The sequence below is a fragment of the Pogoniulus pusillus genome, chromosome 5, assembly GCF_015220805.1.
Source record: "Pogoniulus pusillus isolate bPogPus1 chromosome 5, bPogPus1.pri, whole genome shotgun sequence".
NCBI lineage: Eukaryota > Metazoa > Chordata > Aves > Piciformes > Lybiidae > Pogoniulus > Pogoniulus pusillus.
Genome location: NC_087268.1, coordinates 28723146 through 28751144, shown reverse-complemented (window position 1 = coordinate 28751144; position 27999 = coordinate 28723146). Strand labels below are relative to the sequence as shown.

Sequence of the window (27999 nt, the reverse complement as noted above, 5' to 3'; positions counted from 1 at the left end):
GATTGTATCAAAAAAAGCTTTATTTCTACAACACTTTATATACAGTGTACTACTAAGTAATGAGGATTAAAAAAACAGTCATGTTGTTTTCTTTGAAGTCTGGCAGCTCCTTTACTCTTGCTGTTTTACATGACTGGAAGGAAAGCAGAGCATTCTGAGAGAGGGAGGACTCAGCCTTGCCCAATGCAGCCCTATAGGCACCAGCTATAATAGGATAAATGACATTAGTAATCATCATAATTGACACCTGCTCCATGCCTGAAAGTGTGTGGGTTCTGTGGGCCAATTGGTGAATCTTCATCATAGTGGTGTTGGTAGTATCCACCGTAGTATTCATTACGAGCACGCCCTAGGTTTGTCCAGTAGGAGATGTCATCTTCAAATTTCTGCCAAAAAAGAAAATGCCACTTTCCAAACCTGAAACTTTACAATAAAGTGAATAAAACAGAAGTGGTGCCTTTTGTCTCCTTCAGAAATTCAAATCTTTTAGGTATTTGTCAGAATGAAATCTTTAGATCTAAGGAGGGGGGTTGTGACTTGTACCAACCTTCTCCATGTGATTATTGGGGTCCCAAGCACAGGAATTGCCCTGCCCAGCTATATCCATGAGCCATCCTCAACCCTCTGCCCACCATAAAGTGCTTAAACTGAGAGCTCCTGCAACTGAGACATGCACTGAGCACCTTTTATGTTTCTCTTACCTTTTCAGTGGTGAAATGTGAAAACATTTCCATGTTTTGTACTTAAAAATTTGACAGGTTTGATTCCCTGTTGCCTCGTGCTTTTAGTCAAGATGTCCCTGACTGCCAGTGGTGCAAGAGGCTTTCGCTTTATGCCTGTGACCTTTCACTCTCATTTTGTATGGATAAAAGTGAAGGTACAGTGCAGCCTTCTAGCTATGGAAATGCAATAAGCAGTTCAATTCTGCTCAGAACAGCAGAGGAAAAAACTGTGTGCAAGGATATCAAATACTTGCCAAGGCAAAACCTTTCCATCTGAATGAGTCTTTGGAAATATTTTTGGCTGAGATTTGAAAAAAACGTTTTGCAAAATACACAATGGATAAGTATGGCCCAAGTCCTTCCCTGGGACAAACAGTTATTTCATTGTTAAAACTGTGGCTTAATACTCAAGAAAACCTACTAACTGAATTCATTGTATCCCACAACAGGCCTCATTTCAGCTTTTGAAGTGCACACAAGAACTTGGAGAATAATTCAGCTAATCTTCATGTTTTTTTCCTTGCTACCTCCTAGTATTTGCCCCCTGTCTTTGGTTTCTGATGCATTAACCCACATCTTTCCTGTTGCTGTTGGGGGGAGGGAAGTGGATATAGCCCTGCTGTTAGAAAGTCATTTTTATCTGCATAATGTCCAGGAGCAACAAAAAAAAATGTATCCTTCATTCTTTCAGTCCAAGCAAAGGCTTATTTTTCTAATGGTTCCAGCTTTGAAAATGAGTGCATTCATCTTCTAAGCAATCCACATAGCACGAAGGTCCAAAATGTACTCCAGCTTGCCTGTGCCAGCGCAATCTCATTAAATGTATTCATGCAGCTGACACGAGCCAAGAATTCAACATCTATAACTATTTTTACCTCTCATTACGGTAGAAATTATTCTGCATGTGGGACCAAAAGTAAATGAACATTTTTTGCCCTATTACAGCATCTATTTAGTAGGGCTTCGTGCAGTGCTGGGTGCTCCTGATTCCACACCAGCATTTTTATCTTTTTTTTTTAAACAAGAGTTAATTTGTATCTCTCCCTTTTGAAGGAAGGTTGGCTGCACCAAATCATTTTCCTTTCACATTTGGAGTCAAGACACAGCTGCTGGTGCTCACGATGATCGGGAGCTGCCCACAGCACAGAGGTACACCCGTGCATTAGGTACTTGATGTTAGTGCAGTTCCGTTGAGGAATGCCAGTCATGGCCAGCTTGGTGCTGATTTCTCATCACGTCCAAAAGCAAATTGATTAGGCTGAGGCTGCCAAATTAATTTCCTGGAATGCAATTGATTGCTTCAGGTCTGGCTGCCTGTTTTTCAGAACAAACTTCATTCATACATCCATTATTAAGTTTGAGATTGGCAGCAGGCAAGAGCTCCATGCACGATTTTAACGTCATCTTTCTCTACTAACACATAATGCAGAAATCTAAGAAGTAAGAGAGCTCGTATTTCTGTGCAACATTTACTGCTTTATAAAACTCCACAACGTCTGTGAGCAGAAGCATGGCAGTTTCTCCCTGGGTGCCCCTGTGGCTGTGTGTCCAGGCTCACAGCCACTCACTGAAAGCTTTCCACTCACCGCCTCATCGAACCCCAGATACAGGAACTGCTGGTACCACTGCTGTACGTCGGGCTGGCTTCTATCCCACAGCTGGCGTCTCTGGCGTCTCAGGCTGCTTAGGAACTCCTTGGCTGCTGTTTCTTTCACTGACACCTCAGGCTTTGTGGCAACAGGGGCTGAAATTAATTACCCCACCAAAAAAAAAGAAAAAAAAAGGCATGCCAGGAAATTTTTCGTCAGCCTGAAGTGTACTGCTTGCAGCAAGTAAGAAAGTGCTTCTCGTTTGGCAGCACGATGCATGTAGCAGCATTAAGAGCAATAAACCCAGGAGTCAGTGATGTGACAGGGTTTCTCAGCTACCCTCATTTTCTTGGATTTTTGAAAAGCTGCTCAAGCTCAAGGACAAAAGCTAAGCGAGGAATTTAAATTAAAACATCCAAAGAGTATATATGCAATGTGTGCTTTGAGGAGAAAAGAGGAGACTGGCCTGCTCCAGCTGTATTAGAAATCAAAAAAAATCGAAATGAAAATGAGAGGTGAAGGAAAAAAAAGGCTGAAGTAGCTGGAAAAACACAGCTAACTTACCAGACACACATAAAAAGATAGGGTTTCTTTAATCTGTTGTGTAAAAATGTAGCTTTTAAATCAGGAATGCTACTAACTGCCCAGTGTACTTGAAGATAAAAGCCAGTCCAGCTTTCACAGCACACCGCTTGGTGGATGTATGGAAATGCTCTCAATCTGCCAGACTCAAACATGCTGTCTGGCTGTCCCCATACTTAGGAAGCAGACAGTTTGCTGTGGCTGCTAGAGGAGTTTATGTACCTCTGAAAGGTATGGATGTGAGGACTGTCTAGCTCCCTGCTGTGCTTGGAAATATGAGATGTGGTATGGTGTTTGGCATGTATAAGACTAGAAGGAATGTCCTAACTTCTGAGGGTTCATTGCAACAAGGGATGCACTAGTAATATGGATGTGGATGGGCATTTTTGGAGGATGATGAGGGTCAAGACACACAGGGAAATCAGGTGGAGATGTGAAAACTGTTGAAGCAAACGATTGCATCAGGAAGGAGATGCAAGAGGTAAAAGCAATAGCTGGGTTGTCACAGGAAGAGTAGGAAGCAGCAGGCTGCCCTGCAGTGATGAGCTGGAAACAGAACATACTGTGTGCTTGATCTGGATGTTACTGCAGGAAAGTGAGACAGCTGAACAAGCATCATGTAAATGAGCCTCAAACAAGGGACACTGCCAGAAAGAGACCAGTACTGTGTACTTAGCCTGCTTGCTTTAGTGCACAAGTGGAAAAGGGGAGTTATGCTGGAATTAAGTGGCTACATAATCCCTCCATCCATCAGTTCAGTGTTTTGCAGTTCTTCCTCATCTAGGCCACATGGTCTGCATGCTCCAAAAGTCTCTCTTTAGGTGTTCCTCTCACCCAGGGAACCTGAACAAACAAATGGACAGCTAGTGTGATGCAGGGAGGCTTGCTATTGCAAGTGGTCACTACGACCTGTATGCAAGTGTTGCAGAAGAGTGAGGGAAACCAAGTGCACAGAAAACCATGCATGGTTTAGGGCTGTCAAGAGCTGGTGGGTTATGCCTGTAAAAAATCCAGTGGGCATTTGGGCAGGCTTGTTGCAGAATTGGGAGTGCCTTTGAGAAGGATATCAATTCTTTTACTTCAGCCATAGAGCAAGCTGAGAGGCAACCAAAACTTCCTCTTAGCTGTCACAAAGTTCCTTGTCTCCAGCCAGTTCTGTTTCCATGCCCTCTCCTCAACCAGCAAGCCATCATCTCTCCCTTAGAGAGAGCAGTCTTCCAAGCATGTGTGAGGCAAAGAGTCAAGGTATTTCAAGCAAGCTCTGATTGCCAAATTTCTTCTTTGCACCTGAGCTGGTAGTATATCCATGTCTTATACATTTTTGGAAAGTCTTGTGACTTCCCAGGGTAAACCAGCTAAACACCACATCTGCCATGCATGCACCGGACAAGGTAGGTGCTATACATGATGCAAAAGCATAAGCATACTGCCTGGTTGTCAGAGGGGGTCACGATAAGCAGACTCTCCAGCTCGGCTGGTACAAAAGGGATATGCAGGCACAGGGGGTTTTGGTATGGTATGCAGCAAGAGCAGCTGTGTGCAACCAGCTTTGAACTGAGTGCTTGTACAGTACACCTCTGCCTTCCCTCTGAGAGTTGGAGACAGTGACAATGTGAGCAGCTTTGGCTGTTAGCAACCTAAGTGAAAAAGAAGATAAAGTATTTTGATGTCTCTTTACTTACCTTCACGTTTCTGAAGCATCAGTTTAAGCTTATTTCCCCTTGAAACATCTAGACAAGGAAAAACAAAATACATACAAGTACCAAGAAGGAAAAAAAAATCAACAAGATAATTTCCCCAGAAATACTGAAAGTGTTTCTTGTCGTAGCTACAGCCCAGCAGGCAAAACTCTGCAGCAAGTTTCTCCCTCTTTCATGCTTGAGTGCAACATATGCTGCAGGGAAGGTTCTGATGCCCCAGCATTCTGTCTTCAGCTCTTTTTGACAAGGGAAGCTTGGAGCTTCACCTTCACCAATTAAAGTCGTATAATTTCCAGCAGATAACTGCACCTGGTGCTGGTAGCATGATCTGGCATCCAGGGTGGCACAATAACCTGGAAAACCCTGGTCACTGAGCAAGGGGAGCAACAACAACCAGCAGTTGCTGCAAAATTTTGCCTGGCAGCCTGTCCCAGAGCACATCAAAGCTGTTGTCCTTCTGAAGCCTCTTCCCACAGGAGATCCAAGGCTTTAGCCTGCGGCTGAAGAGCGCACCAGGAGCGCTGGAAACGCTCGGCTGCTCCAAACTGCTTAATTGCGCTCGAAATTAAGCTTTTTTAAAAAAGCTGCTCAATTCGCACAAGTTCTGGAGCGATGAAAGTACTTCGCCTACGCATGGTGCCAGGGGAGGGCTTTTCCGGGCTCCCCGAGACGGCACCTGCGGCACCGGCCAGGTTCCCGCCACCCCAGCCCGGACGCGGGTGCTCACTCACCGGGGGCTGCGCAGAGCAGCGGGAGGAGGAAGAGGAGGAGAGCAGCTACAGGCAGGGCCCCGCGGGGACACGGCGGCGGCATGGCGGTGCGGCGACCCACCTGGGCGGGAGGTAGAGGGAGAGGATGGAGATGATGGAGATGAGACGGAGACGGAGACGGAGCGGAGCGAAGGGACGCGCCCGCCCGCCCCACGCCGCGCCCCGGCCCGGACGGCTCGGCCCGTCCCGACGCGACGGGGAGGGGCGGGGAGGCGCACAGGGGAGGGGGACGAGGGCAGCCTGGTGGGCTTCTGCCAGGAGCTTGTGTCCTGTGCGCTGGATGGAGCGAGATGCGCTGCGGACGGACAAGGCATCAAGCCTTTTGTTAGGCGTGGCACATTCACCAGCGTCCAGCAGCGATTGTTTAGGTTTGTGGGGGGGTTGTGTTGTGGTTTTGCTGCTGGTGGTGGTTGGTTGGTTATCGGTTCTTGGCGGTTGCACCTCATCCAGTGCAACTGCTGAAGACTTTTCAGCAAACGGTGCTGCCTTTTCTTGCAGGGAGTTTAAAAAAAACCAAGTAGCTGCAGGACGTCCTTAGACTTTTCGCTGCTCTAAAGGCAGTGTGCGAGTTGCCTGTAACAGCAGATGGAAATCAAGCGTTTGTCTTGGTGGCAGAACAAATCAGAATTGACCAAAGGTGAATTAGCTCAGGGAGTTTTCTCTCTCCTTCCCTCACACCCGCCAGAGTCCATAGAATACTGCAGAGCATTTCAGCTGGCCAGCCTTTAAAAAATCATTTGGATTTATTTTTCTATATCAGACAGGTTAAGCTTACACTAAGAGCTCAGAGACCAAAAGCCAAACTCACAAATTGAAAGTCCTTCTTCATCAGGATCAGAACTACAGTCAGTCCTAAACTTTCCTGCCTTTTCCTAATTCAGGTTTAAGCTTCCCTCAGTGAATTCATCTTCTTTCAGCTCCTTCCCCTGCATATGCCAGAAAAACCTCAGATGAAGTCTAGTGAAATCCTTGTCCATCCTTGGACACAAACCTCTCTCTTCCCTTGCAGCAGGCTCACAACACTCAGGAGACCATTGTGGGCACATGGCCTCTAGCAGAAGCTATTCCAGGCTACAGTGAGGGATCTGGGGGGGAGGCAAGGGAGAGCTAGGCTCTCTGTAACCTACTTGTGAGAAATCTGGCAAGCACTGGGCCTCAGGTCCATGGTCCATGGATTGTTTCCAGATTGCAGATGAATGTATACACACACACACTGTGTGTGCTGTATATATCTTAATTGTATATAAATATGTCTACCGAATACTTCACCATGCTGTGCTTGGTGAGTGAGCCACGCAGTGGTGTGGCAGCTCCCTGAGGTCTGTCAGTGCTATTTATGGCACAGCTAATCAGGCAGGGTGAGGAGAAAGCCCTTTTGTCTGGCTCTATCACTTGCCATCAAATGCAGAAGGAGCACCAGCACAGGCTGGGTCCTCAGTGATTCCCCAGCCTGCATGTGCCTTCAGGATACCACCCCTTATTGCCCCATGCATCTTTCCCTTCTGGAAAAAGTACTTGGAGCTGCACTTAGAGCACTTCACTTTGCGCCCCTCTTATCCCCCAGCACCCTCAAGACAGTACTCAGGCCTCTCAGTTCAGTTGAAGCAGCAGTGACAACATCTTGAAAAAGTGATGTGGCCACTCCAGCCAAAGCACCATTTGGCCTCTGCAGGAGCCACAAATTCCAGAGGATGGAGCAGAAGACAGCAGCACCTTCCAGACTCCTGTGATTTAAGCACTCCCACAGGAGGCAGGTAGCCCAGCTTGACACCCATGCAGCTGAGAACTAGAATTAATTTGTCCACTCTGTCACTGATTTTGAGTGTTTTTTCCCTATAGCCCTATGTTTCAGGTCTCAACTCTGTGTTGGAGCAAATGCCCTTTCTGAATCAATGTGTTCTTTCATCAGCTTAATGTTGAGAACCTTTTTACTGAAGCCATCTGAGAATTTTGGATAGCTAGTTGCAGAATATAGCTAGAAGGGACAGAACTGTAAGACTACCTAAAGCAGCCATAATGCAGATAATTTATGAAACCAGAGTGATAACTCATGAATATTTATGGTCTACTGCTACACTGTAATGGCAAAGGATGCTTTGTTCAGCTGATCAGTTTGTAACAAGACTTGCATGGGAGCTGGTGCACTGCAGCACTTCAGGTACCTGATGCTTCTAGGATAAGGGATTACGAGGCAAGAAACCTCCTCCAGATACCAAATTGATCACAATGACTGAAGAAACTGCTGAAACCCGAGGAATGGACTGACTCAAGTGCAAGGTTATTGCAGAAAGTCATTGCTCCAGTGGTAGAGGAAGTGATGACAAAAGAATATAATGGTCAAGGTTAAACTGAGAGCAGTATCTTCCCAGAAGAAGTCACATTCCTAGTTCAAGAGAAAGAAGCTTTTGACATATAGTAAAAAAGTTGTGTAAAAAGGTAACACCATTTCTTTTCAAAGGCAGTGGGGAAATGTCACTGATGTTTTGTTACTATCAATCTTTATTTTTGTTCCAGGTTGTTGCAAGGATTAGGCAGTGTTGTCCTGGTGTAGTAGTAAGACACCATTTTCTGCTCAGCTTGTGACTACTTTGTTATTAGTAGTAGTCTTTACCTTGAAGTGATTATCCATGTTTACTGACATGCCTGCAGCACCCCTTCCTGCTGTTTGCCACCTAAACTCACAGCTGCTGGTGCACAGGACTCAGGTACAACTGTATCTTCCTGGAACCTCTCCATCAGCAGTGACATCACCCTCTCTAAAACATCCCTTCCTTAACATGGAGGAATAAGGCTTGTCTTAGGGCTGGGTTTAGCCCTGTTAGCACGTTAGATGCTGGAAGCTTTCTGCCAGCATTGATGCACAGGATCCTCAAAGGGTCTAGGGAAGCAAGTTTGCTCTTAATGATGTAATTGGCTTACATGTCTTTCATCACCACTGGTGCCAACAGTAGGCTTTTGGTGTGGAGGCTTTTTTGAAGGATGTTAATTACTGCCATAAGCAGGACTGTTGCCCACACAGCTTTGGGATGGGGAACAGTCAGTAGGGCCTCTTTCATGATGTCTGTAAAACTTTGTCAAGCCCCTCAAAGTAATGGGGACTGCTAATTGGAGGAACGCCCACAGCAGGGTAGCAGGATGGAGCTGGCAGGTTTCACTGTTTCCCCAGCATGGGGCTGGGATATGGTCTTGCAATCCTGCATGTTGAGGGAGAAATTTGGGAGCAATCCAACAGAAATCCACTCTGTGCCTGACCTTAAGAAACAAAGGGCAGAAGCCATGCAAGGGGCTTGCTGGAGCTGGAGAAATCCCAGTTGCTGAACCTACTGCCAGTCAGCATTGCCTTTGGAGTCTGCAGGACCTTATGCATGTTTTTCAGGGTAAGCAGGTAAGATTCTGCCTGATGTTTCAAACACTTCTGCAGTTCAGTGCACATTTCACAACTGCTCAGGGAGCCCTGTTTCATCTGTGTAGTCTCTGAGTTTATGCTTAGCATTTTTAAACCCAGCGGCTTCTACAATTACCTAAAGTGTCACAGGCGTCTGTGGTTGATCTTAACACAGGGGAAAAAAATACCTCTGCCTCAAAGCATTGCTGAATTTTCAGGTGTTTGAATATATTTTTTTTTATTGTATGATTTGCCTGCAGAGAGCTTCCTGAGTATCAGAGAGACACCTCTGCTTCTGCATCTCATCGCGGTAGCTGTCGGGGAGAACTGCATTGTGTTCATTAAAATGTAAGAGACGATAGCATCAGTAATGGCCACTCAAAGATATTCAGAAACACAAAGCACAACAGATTGCCTTAAAAAGATTCATCTTGGCTTCTTTCCTTCTCCCTTTATTAAGCTTCATGTTTTCAAGTGTTTCAACACAATGGGATTATTTTTTTTTTTAATAAAGTGTAGATGAAATGCATATGCAACCACAGGACCCCCAAATCTGGATTTTCAAGGGAAAAAAAAAAAAAACCAAATATAAAAATACTTAGGATATAACACTAAGACCTGGCACAACTTTACTAACTTGGGAGGCAGGTAGGTTGGAAATAGTCCAGGGATTGCAGGAGATGAGACTTCACCTTTTGCAAAGAAGCACCTTGAGTACTGTGTCTAGTTCTGGGCTCCTCAATTCAAGAGAGATATTGAGATGCTGGAACATGTCCAGAGAAGGGCAACAAAGCTGGTGAGGGGCCTGGAACACAAACCCTATGAGGAGAGGCTGAGGGAGCTGGGGTTGTTTAGCCTGGAGAAGAGGAGGCTCAGGGGTGACCTCATTGCTGTCTACAACTACCTGAAGGGCCATTGTAGCCAAGTGGGGGTTGGTCTCTTCTCCCAGGCAACCGGCAACAGAACAAGGGCACACAGTCTCAAGCTGTGCCAGGGAAGGTATAGGCTGGATGTTAGGAGGAAGTTCTTGCCAGAGAGAGTGATTGGCATTGGAATGGGCTGCCCAGGGAGGTGGTGGAGGCACCGTCCCTGGGGGTCTTCAAGAAAAGACTGGATGAGGCACTTAGTGCCATGGTCTAGTTGAGTGGATAGGTTTGGGTGCTAGGTTGGACTGGATGATCTTGGCGGTCTCTTCCAACCTGGTTGATTCTATGATGATTTTAATGGTCTACAGAAATCACCCGTTTGATCAGGAACACTGCAGCCTTGAACAGTGTTCCCAACACACAGAATATGATTCTTTTCTGTTGATAAGGTTTTTAGAAGATATCCCGTCCATACTGGCCTTAGGACAGTGGCACTTGGCACTCCACATTGTTTTCTACAGCCTGTTCCAAGAAAACTGCAGGAGTTGTGTTTTCCTTCCAAACAGAAGGAAGAACATTTAAGTCATCAGTCAGTTCTTTCCAGTATGTTTTGAGTTTCATACCATTTGTTCCACTGCTTCAGAGTCCTCCTAGTATTGACAGGACCTGTCCCAGGACCCAGGACAAGCACCTATAGTTTAGGGAAAATGTATTTTTTGCTGGCTGTGAGTCTCACTGGACTCGAAACATGGTTTGGGATGTGCTTCATCCATTGCATCTCAGCTGGTCAATCATTTGTTTGGTTCATGTTAGTAATTAATACTTAAAATTTGTATCCTCCATAGAAAATACCTTCAAATAGCCTTTTTTCCCCTCCTTTCCCCTATACTTGGCTACTGCTGTTACTTTTTGTAGCTTCTGGCTGACACCATTAGATAAGAACTGGTGTCTTTTGGTCTGTCTATCCTCCTCCTTTCATTAGCTGACAGCACTTTGCTGCCCTCACTACAGAATTAACCTTATTGCTCTTGTGATAAGCACAGTGAGAAGAAGATTAATTCAGCAATGCTATTTGATCCTGGCCACTACCTTTCCACAGAAGGATAAAAAATATTATCTTCCTAAAAAAGTCCTTCTCCTTTTCCTCTTCCACTGCCCCCAGTAGATTTTTGGGATGAATTTGGAAGTATATAGCCAGTCCACACTCAGATCTAACAGGAAGGTAGATGGAGACAGTCTGTAGTACATTACCACAGCCTGGTTTCATCTCAATCATTCTTTCTTTCACTGCTGTCTCCTGGGACTCTTCTTCTTTTGCTTCAGAACAATTTTTCTGAGCTCTTACTTGTGAGCTATTTTTGACCTGTTTTCATTCCCCTATTTTATTACTCACATCTAGAATGCATACATACTCTTTAAGAAAAAAACACAACCTCAAACCCAACAGCCCCCACACTCACCCAACAAACAGCCTGGAACTACTCAATGACAAGTAAATGTAAAATCTTTAACATCTAAAACTTCACAGTTTGGGTCTATCACCCCTCTTCCTTCACATTATTGTTGTCTTAGTGCTTTGAACATATTTTTATTCTTTCCCCCAAATTCTGGGCTCACTTATGGAGTGGGTCCTATCGATATGATAACATTATGCTATCTGACCTTGTGCTACATTGTGGGACTGTACACTATCTACCCTGATTAAGCTCTTCCTTAAAGAGTGTCCCTGCACCACTGACAGTTCTCCTGCCCCATCTTCTCAGGCTCCCAGCAAAACCCTCATCATGTGTGCTGGTTTGAAGCAGGGTAGAAAGTTTTGGTGAGAAGAACTAGATCACAGGCTGTGAAAGGAAAACAATGGTGATGTCTACTCCCCTCAGAGTCTTGCTGAACAAGAAAGTAAACATTAGATAACACTCTGGCCATTTTGTCACACTCTGCTTTGGGCTTCTGACTGAGCTGCAACTCCCTAACCTCACCTGCCACTCACCTTTGCTTCTTAACCTCTTGGCTGAACCTCCATTCTTCCTTAGGACTGAGGTAAGGTTGAGAGGGGCAGGGGGAAGGTGCAGGGGTGGTTGAGAGCCACTCCTGGGGACTCAGGTTTCTGGGAGGGGAGTTGTGTTTCTGTATTACCTTTTCCCTTGTCTATTTCTGTCTATAACTGTATATACTGTAAATATCTGCTTGTATATTGTGCTAGCTGTAAATAAATAGCTTCATTTATATTCCCAGAGCTGGCTGAGTCTAGTCTGGGTGATTTCTAAAGTGTGGGGGGGCGGGGAACACCCAAACCATCACATCATGAGAACAGCATTTCTCTCTTGTGCTTTGCCAGAACGCTGGTCCGGGGACAGTGTTGTCATGTCGGCAACTGCAAGGCCAGGGGAAACTGTGAGGGGTTTCCTGAAAGCCTGACCACCTTTAAAAGAAGCATGGACAGCAGATAAGAGAGTTGATTCTGCCACTCTGCTCTGCTCTCTTTAGACTCCACCTGGAGTACTGTGTCCAGCTCTGGGGCTCTCCACAAGAGAAGGACACGAACCTGCTGGATCATGGCCAGATGAGGGCCACAAAGGTGATCAGAGGACTGGAGCACTTTTCTGATGAAGAGAGGCTGAGAGAGTTGGGGTTGTTTAGCCTGGAGAAGGCCCTGGGGAGGCCTATAGTGGCCTTTCAGTACCAGAATGAAGAAGGCCTAGAAGAAAACTGGAGAGGGACTATTCACAAAGCCATGCGGCACTCGGGCAAGGGGTAATGGTTTTAAACTAGACAAGCATAGGTTTAGATTAGACATTAGGAAGAATTTCTTTACTACTGGGGTGGTGGAACACTGGACTAGGTTGTCCAGGGAGGTGGTGGAGGCCCCAACCCTGGAAACATTCAATGTCAGGCTTGATGAGCCTCTAGCAACCTGATCTAATTGGGGATCCCTTCTTATGGCAGGGGGCTGGGCTAGATGCCTTCTAGAGGTCCTTCCATCCAGTCTGTCATTCTATGACTTAGACACCTTTGCCACAGCTGTAGGAATATTCCTTCCCTCACCACCTGCAGTCCTAAATCCCTTCACAGAGCAGTGCACAGGAGTCTCTTCCTTCAGTGAGTACCACCAGCCTTTCCAAAGCACAGCTGAGGCCAGCATAAATTGGAGGATGACTTGGAAACCTGGCTATGCTTCCCAAAGCCACTGCTTTAGACTTAACAGCTCAAGTGGGAATGGGGTGAAACTAATGAAACAGAGCTCCTCCTTTTGCTGGAGGAGGGTGTTACATCTACTGCACCCTAAGGAAGAGCCAGGGGTCCAGCTCACGTAGTGCTCAGTATTCACTGTCCCTAGAGTGGGTCATAGCAGAGAGAGGCTGATCTCAATCCACACTGATCCCATCCTGCCTGAGCACCCCGATCAGACTGCACTCTCCTCCTGTCCCATCTTTAACTGTCCTGCAATGTCTAAAATTGGCTCCTGCAGGCCAAATGGGTGTCTTCATGACCTTCTACAGATGGCCAAGACGCTTATTAAATCTGGACATGCTTGGGAGTGGATCTCTGCCTGTGCAGAGAAGTGTACTAGCAGAACAAGTTTTCGTTCTGAGAAGCAAAAGACTAGAGAGTGACATGTTAGCTCTACCTAAGGTTTCTTTCCCTGTGCCTTGGCAGCCTGCAGCGATGCATGACAGTCTGGGTGGCAGGGCAAGCCCTGTGCATGTCCACTGCCACCTCCCCATCACAGACATAATGCTCATAGACCTCCAGGGACACAATGCATGCCTACTAAACATGTGGTTGGGTGCAATGTCATGAGGAAGGAAGTGGAGCACAGTCCAGACAGCTGCTGCCACCTCTTGCTCAGTTTGAAGTCCCTGTTTAAAAGCACAGGACCTGGAACATCGCCTGAAGCCTGCCAGACACTTTTAGCATAAACAAAACAACTTGCTTTCCCTTGCCTGCCTTCCCAAGCAGGTAGGAATCACACAGGATGAAATTTCCAGCAGCACTGCCAGCCTGCCTGAGGCAGGTTCCCAGCACACAAAATGCCTGCCCAGATGGTTGACATGCAACAAAGTCACCCACAGCAGACACAGCAGAGGGCAGGTGATTGCTCTCTCCTCAGGTCGAACGACAGTCTTTGGGAACCTTAATAACAGACAGCACATCCCAGCTCCAAGCAAGACTCTCAGGTTATCGGAGCAGAAACCTCACTTGTCTTGCTGACATTATCATGTGTGACCTTACACCTCTCTTGATCTGCTTTGTGGCTGCTCTTGCTGGCCCTGCTTTATATCTGTGCTTTCCAGTTTCACCAATGCCCTGACTTAAGCCCTGTCTGTGAGCTAGGCGATGCCTCTCTTCATTTGCTGGTGGATTACTTTCTGCTGTATGGTTTGATTTGTTTCCAGGAGAATGCATTTTCTCTAGTCTTTCTGTGCTGCTGCTGACTAAGAGATCATGACATCTCTAATCTTGCAGCATGAAGCCCCGCTGCCCCCGGCTGTGCTGAGGTGCCAGCAGCTTCAAAGGCTGGGTGCCAGTTCAGCAGTACAGTGGTTACAGGGTGTGGAAATTTGAGGGGAGATTTTTTTTTCTTTTGTTGTGATCATTTGGGTGTCTGTCCTGCAAATATTCATGCACACAGATTCGTAGTCATAGCAGCCCTAAGGAGTCCCATTTATCTCAGAAAGATTAAATGCCAGTCTGCTGCTGTTAGATCTCACAAAATCCTACAGCAGTGTGGCTCCCCTGGAAAGGCAGGCGTTTCTTCCCCAACTCTTTACTCTCCTCAAGTTTTGTTTGGTAGGTGCTGGAAGGGAATGCTGCTTGGCTCTGATCTCGAAGACCTTCACAGGGCCAGAACCAGCACCTGGCAGGGCCTATTAATGCTGTCTGTCCTCCTACTTGGGCTGCATAACTTCTGGGCTCAGCTGGTTCTCCTTCACCAAAGCAAATTCAGGTCTCTGAAATCCCTGCTGGCTCCTCTGAGCATCAGCAGAGTTGCTTTTATACCCTGGAACTCTTGCCATGAGGGATGGCTGTGGCACAAAACTGCAAATACACTGCAATTCATCTCCAGCATGTTGTTTCCTCTCCATCAAAGATGCACCAGTTTTGGGCCAGATCACTCAGTTTTGGCCTAGACCAGACATACACTTTAACCAAAAAAAAGGCTCATCTTTGGAAATAGGAATCTTGAGGCTGTAATCCCTCAAGATGGGGCAAGCAATTTAATTGCTTACTTCTACCAAAACCAACACAAAGTCTTTCTCCTCCTTTCTCAAGGTCTGTCATTATGTGGAAAGCTTTGTGTGAAACTCCTTTTTTTGTTTTTAAAGAAGACTGCAGTGATTTTTATTTAAAGACCATATTCCTGGTTTCACATCTCTTCACACCCTGCAAGGCAGGTCTATTGTACTCTTACTAAGCAAAAAGTAGTTACCACTTAATGGCCACAACATAATTACTGGGTAATTATCAGTAATGATGCAGTGGCTGTAAGTCTAATACAAAACAGTTAAACATTATTTTTGAGATGGGGAGGGCCTGAACAGCATAATTGCAGAATGATGCTCTGGTAACACTGGTCTCTTTCTCTCCCAGCTCAGTGTTTAGCCATACAGGTGCAACTAAACTTGCAGACAAACCTTTGAGGACTTCTTGTACCTTACAGAAATGGCACAAACACAGTAGTTGCTCTGTAATAGATTAAGAGAGGCCACACACTGACATTAGATTGTTTGTTTTCACTCAAGTAATAATGGAGTTAGGAAAATCTTCTTTGAGATGGCTATTTAAATGATCATTTTTTGTGTTGATTAATGTGGGTTCAGGGACAACACTCAATGTGCAAAGTAACTTTGTTGTTGGTAATTACTGCTTAATCAGAGATGCTAAGAACACAGAATCATTTAAGTTGGGAAAGACCTTTAATATCACCAACCACTCAACTGTTAACCTAGTGCTACCAAGTCCACCACTAAACCAAAGTGCCACATCGAAAGGACTTTTAAATACTCCAGGGATGGTGACTCAATCATTTCCATGAGCCACAGAGAAAAGCAGTTAGGCAGCTTGCTGAGTGGGGTTTTTTTTTCAGTAAAGAGGAAAGTAGAGGACCAGAGTCAAATCATACTTTGAAGCATGCAGTACCAGACGTAGTAACTCCTTTCAGAGGCCTAGCCTGCTCTGCTCAAATTTTAGGCACCTGGACAAGAAGCATCTTGGCCCTATTGATTTAAATACAACAACTTGGCCCTATTGATTTAAATGCAACAATCCTTATTGCTGTCTACAACTACCTGAGGGGAGGTTGTAGCCAGGAGGAGGTTGCTCTCTTCTCTCAGGTGGTCAGCACCAGAACGAGAGGACACAGCCTCAGGCTGCGCCAGGGGAAATTTAGGCTGGAGGTGAGGAGAAAGTTCTTCACTGAGAGAGTCATTGGACACTGGAATGGGCTGCCCGGGGAGGTGGTGGAGTCGCCGTCCCTGGGACTGTTCAAGGCAAGATTGAATGTGGCACTTGGTGCCATGGTCTAGCCTTGAGCTCTGTGGTAAAGGGTTGGACTTGATGATCTATGAGGTCTCTTCCAACCTTGGTGATACTGTGATAACTGTCATTGGATTTAGCAAAGTCAGCATTTTACCCTTGATCAATTCATACAAAATTTTTGCCATGGGGTTTGAGTTGGCCATGTCATGAGAAATGGTGCCACAGCCAACCAACCAAAGCAGACAAACCCCCCCAAAAAACCCAAACCCAAACCAAAAGAACCAGTATAACCAAAAGACTGAGTCACTACAAAGCCACTAACCGTGCCTATGAAAAATCTTTTCCATAGAACTGATTTTAGATGACTTATTATTTTATATTTAAAACAAAGCATACTGTAAAGTTCAGAGAGAAAGGAAATACATAGAAGAAAGAAGAGAGAAATGCATAGCAGAGCAAGGACTTCTTGTCAGAAGGGGGAGCATATGCTGTAAGTTATATGTTTTAGTAAAGAAGCCAAAAACCCTCAAACGCCCACAATTGTCACTGTTCCCATATAGTTCCTATCAAACATATAGTCTCAGTATGTGAAACAATCAGTTGGCCTCCCATAGCCATGGAGAAATCCCACTGCCCAAGGCACAGACTGATTTCCCCACCAGGGCACAGATAATTCCAGACTAGGTTTAAAAAAAAAAAGGAACAAAGTATAGCCAAAGGTTGCCAGAATCCCCTCACTGTGGTTTCATTATGGACAAAGTCTGCCTGTTGTTGTCACATCAGAGGTTTCCCTCCCATATTAATCTCTGGTTTACACTTAAACATCACAAAATAAGCTCTCATCCACAGAGAACTGCACTCTGCTATGTAAATAAATAGTGCTAACCAGAAATACTCAAAGATCCAAGCACATTTTCTGCATCATAATATACTGGAAAATCTATCTGCCTTTTCCTTTCACAGACAAGGTGAGCGGCTTCAGGATTAAATTACCCGAACTGATTTGAGGCAGAGTTTGTAACAAGAACAATTGCAGTTACAAAACATGTGTATTTTGTTTACTGTTGTAATATTTGCATTCTGTGCATGGGCAATGCATGTGCAGGTAGTGGAGCAGCCTCTCTCCTGGAGCGCTTATAACCTAATTGTGTGTGTAATGGGCTGAGTGTCTGACTTCTGAGGGAAATTATCAGATGGGTGTTAACAAGGATGTGGAAGCTTTTCACCTTTTGCAAAAAGTTTACATGCTCTAGTTGATGTAAGATATGATTGTATACAAGAAAGACACTGTTTCCAGAAAGAACATTTTCGGTGTTAACATTATTCTCATCTGGAAAACTGGGTTTTTGATAAGGCATTTTTGAGTAGAAACTCCAGAGTTAAAATATATCATATTGTTTAGAGTATCATAGATTCAACCAGGTTGGAAGAGACCTCCAAGATCATCCAGTCCAACCTATCACCCAGCCCTAGCCAGTCAACTAGACCATGGCACTGACTCATCCAGGCTTTTCTGGAACACCTCCAGAATCGGCAACCCCACCACCTCCCTGGGCAGCCCATTCCAATGCCAATCACTCTCTCTGGCAAGAACTTCCTCCTAACATCCAGACTATACTTCCCCCGGCACAACTTGAGACTGTGTCCCCTTGTTCTGTTGCTGGTTGCCTGGCAGAAGAGACCTACCCTCACCTGGCTACAACCTCCCTTCAGGTAGTTGTAGACAGCAATGAGGTCCCCCCTGAGCCTCCTCTTCTCCAGGCTAAACAACCCCAGCTCCCTCAGCCTCTCCTCAGAGGGTTTGTGTTCCAGGCCCCTCACCAGCTTTGTTGCCCTTCTCTGGACTAGGAAAAAAATATTTTCCAAGTGGTTTATTTGTATTTCCTTTCTTGAAGCATGCCCACTGAATGTGACTTTGTTACAAGCTATAAGACATTCTTCTTAGACAAGACCGAAACAACTTCAAAAGGACTCTGTTGGTCTATGTGGATTTTTCTTAATTAAGGGTAGGTTTGGAGAGGGGTGTTTCTTGCTAAAAACTCTCTGTCACAAGTACTCTTCTTGGTCCTGAAACATGAGTTTATATAAGGATGTCAAAGGATCTGAATTATGCAGGTCGTCAGCCCAGAACAATGTCTTCTAGCCTTAAAATCAACACATCTCTCTCAGATACGAAAGGAAGGAAAAGACAGGTGGCGATGCAGAGTTTGTACATTTACAAATGACCTATGAAATTGATTGCTCCAAATTTATCCCAAAATGTCAGCCAAAGTCAACTTTGCTTCAACCTAACTGTTACCATTTTCTCATTAAGGCAGTGGCTTCAGGCAATATCTGGAAAAGGACAACAGCTGATGACAGCGCTGTGAGGAGCAGAGGGGCCTCAGGTAAGCAGCAAAGCAGCTGAAAGGTGGCAGCAAAACAGATTGGAAAGACCAAGAGGCAAAAGCAGAACCCAGTTCTGCAAGGCCTTGACAAATCACATTTAGTCTCAGAAGCTGTAAGACCCCTAGGGTCAGGTTCAGGGTTACTCCCTATACAGAAGCCAAGGACTTGTGCTTGTGCCTCTGCTGAGGATGGAAGCCATGTGCTGAATGCCATCCATACTTTCTTCAAGCACAGCCTTCACAAAGCAGTGTAGCAAAAATGTGCATTTTCCCATTGCTACACTGAGATCTAACCACCAGAACACCTGACTGCCACAAGGACAGATCTACATCAGGGCTTATCCTTTCTATAACTGCAGATCCATGTTTGATCCATGCTCTCTGTTAACTGTTTGGTTCCAAAGGCCTCATCATCTTTTCTCAGTAACCACACTCAGTGATTAACATTTTCAGAGGCCGTTGACACAGCCATTAGATATCCCATTAAGATTCACAGGGAATGAAGCCATATTAAAAGCAAACTAAATTGAGTATGAGATATCTAATAGCTGAAGGGATTTATTACAGTGTCAGTGTGCTGCAACTTCCAAATGAACATTCAGGAGAGAAGTTCCAGAAAACATCACAACCTGTGTAATTTCTTTCAGAAAACCTTCTGTACCTCAAGTCCTGCCTATAGTAAGCCAAGCCAGACACAGCATGCAAACACTTCTGCATTTCAGCCTGTCCTAAATGAACATTTTCTCCTGTGCTTTTTTTCCCAATTGCAGACGTTTCTCTTTGAATCTTCTTGAAGCACAGGTCATTGTATTGGTACATTAGCATTCTGCTGTGCACATGGACAAACTGCAATGGTCAAACATGCAGATGAGTGAATGGGCCCTTGCATGCAACATTTTTTTTTTTAAAGAGTGTCTGTCTATCACTATTTAACCATCACAGCATCACAGGATGCCAGGGGTTGGAAAGGACCGTAAGAGATCATTGAGTCCAATCCCCCTGCCAGAGCCGGACCATACAATCTAGCTCAGGTCACAGAGGAATGCATCCAGATGGGCTTTGAAAGTCTCCAGAGAAGGAGACTCCACAACCTCTCTGGGGACCCTGTTCCAGTGCTCTGTGACCTTTACAGTAAAGAAGTTCTCTCGTGTTGAGGTGGAACCTCTTGTGCTGCAGCTTACATCCATTGTTCTTTGTCCTATCACAGGGAGCAAGTGAGAAGAGTCTGTTCATCCCCTTCTGACACCCAGCCCCCAGATATTTATAGACATTTATTAAGTCCCCTCTCAGTCTTCTCTTCTCCAGACTACAAAGCCCCAGGTCCCTCAGCCTGTCCTCATCAGGCAGTGCTCCAGTCACCTTATCATCCTTGTAGCCTGTTGGACCTTCTCCAGCAGATCCCTGTCTCTCTTAAAATGGGGACCCCAAAACTAAATGCAGTACTTAAGATGAGGTCTCACCAGGGCAGAGTAGAGTGGGAGAAGAACCTCCCTTGATCTGCTGGACACACCCCAGGATCCCATTGGTCTTCTTGGCCACAAGGGCACATTGCACTCCCAGGTCTGCTCTCCAGCAGATCATCTCCCATCCTGTACTGGTGCAGTTTATTATTCCTCTCCATGTGCAGGACTCTGCACTTATCCTTGTTGAACCTCATTTGGTTCCTCTGTGCCCAGCCCTCCAGTCTGCCCCAGTCTCTTTGGATGGCCACACAGCCTCAGCCATATCAGCCAAGCCTCGCAGTTTGGTGTCATCAGCAAACTTGCTGAGCAGACTCTGTCTGTCTGCCCTCTCATCAATGTCATTGATGAAGATGTTGAACAGCACCAGAGCCAGCACTGATCTCTGGGGGACTCGACTAGTTACAGCTCTCCAACTGGACCTGGCATCATTGATCACCGCTCTTTGAATTCTATCTTGTAACCAGTTCCTAATCCACCTCACTGTCTGCTCTTCCACCCCACGCTTCCTCAGCTTGCCTACTGGGTTGTCATGGGAGATGGTGCTTGATTTAACTGCCTCCAAACAACAAATTTAAAGCAGGTTGCCTTGCCCTAGGTCCCCTTGTCCCACATCCCATTGCCCAGCCTGCCAGCACAGCATTTTCTTGCACTTAGCCAGCATTAGTCAGGCATGTGGCAAAATGTCACTTCCGACTGTTTTAATCAGTCCCATGGGATGGATGCCACTGTGGCTGGGCTGAGACACGCGTGCCCTGGGGGCACACTGGCTACAACTGCATTGCTGCTTCAGCAAAGTACACTTTCTTCAGATCTGATTGAAGTCCTCAGCTTATCTGGACTATGAGGTGGTAAGAAGCAATCCTGGGAGAGGGACAATCTAACCTTTACAAACACAATAACTGGTGATCAGATCTGAGGATTAAAAGCCTGCTCTGGCTGCTGTGTTCAGCTTGCTTTCAGGAATGACAGTGAAGCTGAGCTACTCAATTGTCAAGCTTGCTTTTGTTAAAAATACCTTCCCTTTATTCCCCAAACATGGCATTCTTAATTGCACCTATAAATTACTTCTTCAGTCCTCTTGTGTAGCAGCATGAAAGGCAAGTTTTGAAATGCAATCTGACATACCCACAAAAGTACCTAAACCATAATGCATCTGTGCTACAAACAGCAACTTTCATTAAAGTAGTAATTTTCAGTTGTTTCCTCATTGGTCAGCTGCAATAGAGGAAATATTAGGAAACAAACAATAACATTGCCAGAGACTTTGGCGAAATCCCTCTATGTCCACCCACTTCTACTACTTTCTGCTCCACTACAGAGGGTGCACTCAAACTCCTGTGCGCGCACACACACACACACGCGCACAAAGGACATCCTTCCAGCAAGGAAAATACCCAGCACAAGGCTGCAGATCACTGAAGGCTAAAACACTTCTTAACAATACCCCCCAGCTGTTGTCAGGGCAAGAATAAGATGCCACAGTATTTTTTTTTCCTAAAGAATGCTGATATATCTTCGATATTCCTCCCCTTCATCCAGCAAACAGATATTTTATCAATTTACCTTTAAAATAATATGCTTCCTGTTTCCTTCTCAAATGCTTGGCCAGAAGAAAAGACCTTTCCTGCCACAGAACAAGTTTCTCTTTATTTCAGCCTGTTCTGTCTCCTGCAAGCAGAGTAAGAAGCAACCAAGGCTGCGAGCGCAGGAGCCACGGGACTGCTGGGGATGCCGGGCGTGAAAGGCGCGTTTATTCTTCCTCTCCCAGATCCCAGCCCCTTGGCTGTAGGCATCTGCTGAACGCTCCTTGGACCAAGTGTGGAGAATCACATTTCTGCTTAATCAGGCCCTTTGCCTGGAGAAAGATGATTGCAAGCAGATGTATCCATGCTCTCATGTGAAAGGAATTTGGGCTTTTGTGTCAGCTCTACGATGAGCAACCAGCTCCAGGGAGTATTTTAGTGCTCTTTAATTTCTTACAGGTGCTGGAAGCCAGTATGCACTGGTGCAGCAGATCTGAGCCCCAGTATCCAGGAGGTGCATGGAGGGATGGCACACCTAGGGTCATCAGGAGGGCCAGAGGCAGAAGACATGACCAGCAGGCTCACCTTGCTGCAGGAAACTCGGCTCCATTTCATAAATGACAAATGCTGTCTGTGCTCAAAATCCTCACAAATCTGCAGCAGTAAAGCTGTTTCACTGCAGACACAGTGGGGTTTATCTCTTGTTCATTTGGGTTGGGAGGCACCTTTAAATGTTATCTAGTCCAACACCCTGCAGTAATCTTCAACTAGAGCAGGTTGCTCAGAGCCCCATTCGACCTCACCTTGAAAGCATCTACCACCTGCCTGAGTAACTTGTTCCAGTGTTTCACCACCCTCATTTAAAAGTCTTTCTTCTTTATATGTAATCTAAATCTTCTGGTGTAAAGCCATAACTCCTTGTCCTGTCTTGACAGGCCCTGCTAAAAAGACTGTCCCCTACTCAAAAGTCACTTGGTGCCCTTACAGTGTTTTGTCCTGCAAGAGCTTTAAAATCACTGTTCTGCTCAGAGGTCTTGTCCCTGGTGACTCGTTTCCCTTTGAAGGGCTGCCAACCAGAGAAGTTCTTGAGACAAATTCAGTCTTTGGGAGGATTTTGTGCTGGGAGGAGGAGAGAAAAATCTGCCACTGGTATCAGTCCTACAGCAATGAGAACAGAAAAAGGACTCCAGAGGCTTGATTGCTTTTTATCATCTTGCTGACTCCAACCTTTTCAAGAATAAGATAGCACACATCCCTGTGTGTTCCCAGGCACTAGTTTTCACGCAGGTTTCTGTCTTCATGCAGCTTGCTAAGTGCTTAGAGACTAAAGTACCTGTCAAGGGATTGCCTTCATGGTACCTTATGGCAGCATGCAGGAGACACCCTCCCTGTGTGGCCTCACAGCTGGGGCCTCATGTAATTCTCCTTTCTGGGATACACCCAGCTCATAGTGCTCTGATCCTTATTGTGAGGCGTCACACAGCAGGGGATGATGAGGGCATCCAGCCCTTTGCAGTAGGCACCCACAGACAACAGGTTATGCTGATGTGGCTGAAAGTCCCATATGGTGGAGATTCGTTGCTCCCTTGTCCAGCTGCTGCATCCCACAGCACTGTCCCCTAGCCACAAGTGCCTGATGGTGCTACTGCTCAGAAGGTGGTAGGACAATTTGGAGTCAGCTACGTTGGACAGACACTGAAAAGCTCTCGAGTAGGAGCAATCCCAGCATGTGGCCCAGTCCAGTCTCCTTCCATGAGCTGCATTTCTCAACCCAAACATTTGGCTCGTGGCTAGCACGGCAATTTATCTATCAGACAGAAACCTAATTCTCTGCCTCTGCAGATTAAACACTCCTAGGTAACAACTCTGGGGGAAACGTTCCATAATGCACAAACTGGAATTCCAGCTAATCAGAGACTCCACACAAAAACATTTCTGATTTTGTACACAGCTGCCTTTCTTGCATATAGTCTGTGACTAGAAGTCTGCATTTTTGGTAATCAAAACTTTCCTGCATAGCTCCAGCACCCAGGGGAACAGCTTGTAAGCAATACCTGATTCAGAGACACCTTTTAACACTACAACCGGTTGCTCAGACTATTTTTCCTTTGTTTAATAACTACCAAAATAAGGGTTACAAAAACAGTCATGAGAAAAATCAAGTAAGACTGGGTGAGAATTTTGCCTCGGTCTTACAGCCTTGTGTTATTAAGCCAGCAATTGGAGCAGAAAGCTACTTCTAGACAGATGCAAGGGAAAAGGAAGGGGGAAAAAAAGCAAAGGGAGGTTGACGAGTCATTAGTCTGAATTACTGGAAAATGGGCAGCAGGCTGACAGGTAGCTTCCAGCAAATTTCTACACAAAGGTTTGGCAAAACCTTCCCAACAAAAGCTTTGAGAGTAATTTCTCTTCTGGTCACTAAGAAAGGCTTAGACATTAGCCTGTGGAAGCTTTGATGTGTAGAAAGCTGATGATACAACTGTGGTGGGGAAATGTCAGCAGAAGGTGACTGCTTTTAGCACCACAGGAAACGAACAAGAAGGGAAAGAACACAAATCCTGATCACGAAGGAAGATGTTTTATTTCAGATTTCTTGAGCCATATTTTTTAAATATCACATCAGCCCAAATCAGAAAGAAAGCCACTCTCTTGTTCTTGAATTTGTGATTTTGCTTCCTGTGGCCTCTAACAGCAGTAAACAAATTCTGCAGGTACTGAGCTATATAACCAAATCAGCTATTTTGAGGAAATTCTTCCTCTTCTCCCATGGACTCTGATTCTTTTGGTTTGTTCCCCTGCCTCCTCACATTCCAGCCATGGTTCTGTTTATATGCCTGTATTTCACAGTGCCAGTAACTCAAACTGGAATGCATTTGTCCCTCTCTCACTTACGCTAATGGGCCATGCTATGAATGGCCCCTTCTGTGAGGACACGCACAGCTCCTAGAGCTGAGCAGTATATTGTTGAAGGCATCAGCACACAGGTATCCTGCTGCCAGATTTATTCCATAAATAACTACAGCCTTTTGATTTTTTTCCTGTTATTTCTTTTTTTTTTTGTGTGGGGGGGTGGGGATGGGACACACACCCACAGCAGTCCCTTCACCCTCATCCCAGATTTGACTGGGATTCAATCGAATTCCATCAAAATCCTCCTCCTCTTTTATACTTCAATACTTGTCTAAAGCAGATGGCTCCATAAATAATACATTCTAGGAAACCTGATCAGCCACCTCAGGGATATGCTTGAGGTCCTGTCTCTCATCATATCATCACTAGATTAGCTCTGGGAATTCTTTTAAATTAATCCTTTTAACAGGTCATGTGCACAAGAAGAGGTGACTGGGAAATTAGATGCATTGGTTGGGTTATGTCAGCAGTATTCTGGTGCTGGCAGGTCTGTGCTCATTGCTTTCGTTGGTTTTCACCACGTTGCTCAGCTGCTGACCCCTCACCGCCCAAAGTCTACAGTAAGGGATCCCAGGACAGATGTGGCTGAACGTGGGCGGCCAGGAAAGAGGGCCCAGGGAACAGATTATTATCGGAGCAGCACCACCTCACTTTGCTAAAGCATTCAGCACAGAAAACTAAGACTAAGGAGATACTAGAGAAGTGGAAGATGCCGTATTTAGGATGTAAGAGAGAAATCTATACATTCCATGCACTTTCTCTTGTTTTAACAAATGGCATGATTTTAGTAGGTACACAGGCTGGTCCCACAGGATTTGTTCTCACTCTCACTCAACCTCACTCCAGGCTCCTGGGTAGAAATAACCAGTTATCAATGACAAGGTGGGTCCTTCTAACAGTTAACGCTATGGCGACACCAGCCTCAGGGCTTTCCATCCTCCTGTCCTCCTTCCGCTGCTGCAGCCTGAGCTCCACAGGCATTGGCAAAATTGGCATTGCAGCAGTCCTGGCTTGGCCACTCAGGTCCTTTGCAAGATTAATTTTGTTTTCCTCCCTTCGCTGTGTTGGGAAGCATGTTTACTGCACTGCTCTGTCAACAGCCTCACCAAAATAACCCCAGCTAAAAAAAAAGAAAAAACCCTTCCTAAAAGCAAAACAAGCAAAGAATAACCTTGATTTGCTACCGTAAAGCTGGAGCTTCCCAAGGCCTTGTTGGACAGCTGCCTGTCAGTTTTACCCACACAAATCAGGCAGTAGCAAACTGTGATGCAGAAGATGGAGATCTTGGACTTTTCTTAGTGATTTTCCTGATGTGAAAATTGCACTGCACACCTACACTATGGCACTGCACTCCAGGCATGCAGCTCATGCTCTCAGCAAAACAGCCTCCTCCCCTCTATTTCTCCTGCCACCTATTCCCTCCTTCCTAATTCTTTCCAGGCATCAGGGAATGGATACAGCTGAAAGCCTGGCCTGGTTTGCACTACATTCATTGCACACATCTGCAAGGATGGATGTGAGGGATGAAGCTAGGGAGGAAGTGTGTTCATAAGTACAGGGCAGAGTGGTGTGTGCAGAGACTGCTTTTGACATCTCCATGTCTGTGGAGCCACAGCCTGGTCCCTAAGGTCACACAGGCTGCAGCAGGCAAGCTCAAAGACCCATTTCCACAGGGTATAGAAATTGCTCTGCTTCTTTAAACAAATGGGACCGGAAAAGAAAAGCTGGGCTCAAGTTCTTATCTGGAAATGCCTGGAGAGTGCAAATATTTGAAGTATCACTGCTATACCAGAATGGCTTTTTAAATCATAACAAATCATATCTTGCATTTCTGTAATGCCTTTTATCTTATGTTCTCCTCACAAACATAAACACACAAAGTTCAACAACACATCCAGCAAGCATTTTGCTGTGCAGGAGCTTTCACATCCCTGTTCAGTAGAAGAGCAGACACATGAGGTTGGTGGTGACCACCCCTGCTGTGCTTCAGACATGATAAGCGATGCAGCAGTTGGGATGTAACCAGGTTCTCCTGATCACTAGCCTCACGCTTAAGTTGGGATATATCTTTCCCTGGTAGGTGTGTGGAGTTATTTGCCAAGTAACTTAGTCACAGTTACAAAATTTAAATTTCAAGGGGATGAGACTGCAGAGGATGAAACAAACTTGACTGCTCCAGACATCTTTTTTGAGCTATTTGTCATATATCTGAGGCTTTGGCAATGTGGACATGTCACCCAGTTTAGGTTTCTGTCTCTTGCATGCCCAATTGGTATCCCACTGGAAAGCAATTATCAAGAGACACATTTACTGTGTGGCAAATCAGAATTTGTTATTATCACCACCCCATTAATTTCTGCACACATCTGCTGGAGTACTTGTTTCTGCCTGTGTCTCACATTTATCTTCATCTAATCCACTTTTTACTGCCCTTGTCTTAGAGCCAGTAACTATCATGAGGTGCTATAAACACTTGTTAGTTAACCATTTGCGATCGCCAGCTCATCATACCTCCTGTGACGCCAGCCACCAGAGTTTAGCACATTTAAGCTCTGAGATAGCATTATGAAATTAGACACAAGCAAACCCTCTGAGCTGGTCCCAGATCCCCAGGGGCAGGAGGAGAGAGGAAGTCTGGGATTTTCAAAGAGGTCTGGGAACTAAGGAACCCAGTTCCTCCTGGATATCAGTGGGGCTGTGCTGTGCTTAGCCTGTGCCAGCTTCTTCTAGAAAGCTCAGCCTAAATCCTTTGATAAGCAAATAAGTTAGGAGGGTTTGCACACCCTAAGCCTTATTCAGGTCCAATGCTAGCCTAAACGTGCCCCAGCAGCCTGAGCCCCATTGGCTGCTGCCACCCCTCCAGTGCAACAGGAAGGTGAACTGCTGCTGGCTGGTAAAAAACCTCAGCCTCAGCAGCCTTTCATCTCCTGGTTTTCGGCCTCTGTCCAAATAGGACACATCCCCAGTGAAGGGGAAACGCTGCTGAGAGCAACCTGTTCTCAGACACACTGGCTTCCTCTCTGTGCTTGCTGCCTACAGGACACCTCAGGTTAAAATGTTTTCTGCTGAATCAAAAAGAATTTCTCTCATACTACCTAACATTCTCTTTTCCTCTCAGTGTAAATAGCTTCCCCTAATTAAAGGGCTGCAGCCTGGCTCAGCAGGAAGCTGAAGGATCTCAGTCCTCAACCAACAGCTTTTCATTTCTGCTCAACACTCAGCAGCTGAAGGCCAAGAAGCCCATGCTGAGCCCCTCCACGGCACTACATTGCATCATCCATCTCCTGTCTCAGACACGAGCAAAGCCTGTGCTCCAGCAGCCAAGGAGGCTGTGCTGCCACCAGGATGGGGTGGGCAAGAGCAAGCAGTGTGTCCCAGGGCCTGTGAGACACCATGTTAGCAAGTGCTCCATGTAGTGGACACCAGCAGATATTGTCCAAAGGTTTCTTCTGATCTAATTCCCTACCTGACAGTAGGCTAAATAAAACCATAACACTAGAATCAGAACTGTAAAATAATTGTCTTGGAAGAAAGAGACTTTAGAGATCATCTTGTTCCGGTCCCCTTGCCATGGGCTGGGACACCTTCCACTAGACCAGGTTGCTCAAAGCCCCATCCAACC

General features: G+C 45.7%; 1 protein-coding gene across 1 annotated transcript; it reads right to left on the bottom strand.

The window, feature by feature from the left end:
* Nucleotides 1-2: 2 nt before the first annotated feature.
* On the bottom strand, nt 3-21841 carry ECRG4 (ECRG4 augurin precursor). Its single transcript, XM_064143634.1, has 5 exons — nt 21508-21841; nt 5325-5424; nt 4576-4623; nt 2309-2466; nt 3-386 (listed from the first exon to the last, which is right to left on the bottom strand). The coding sequence occupies exons 2-5, from the start codon at nt 5404-5406 to the stop codon at nt 225-227; spliced, it is 450 nt and encodes a 149-aa protein (XP_063999704.1). The 5' UTR covers nt 5407-5424; nt 21508-21841; the 3' UTR covers nt 3-224.
* Nucleotides 21842-27999: the final 6158 nt, after the last annotated feature.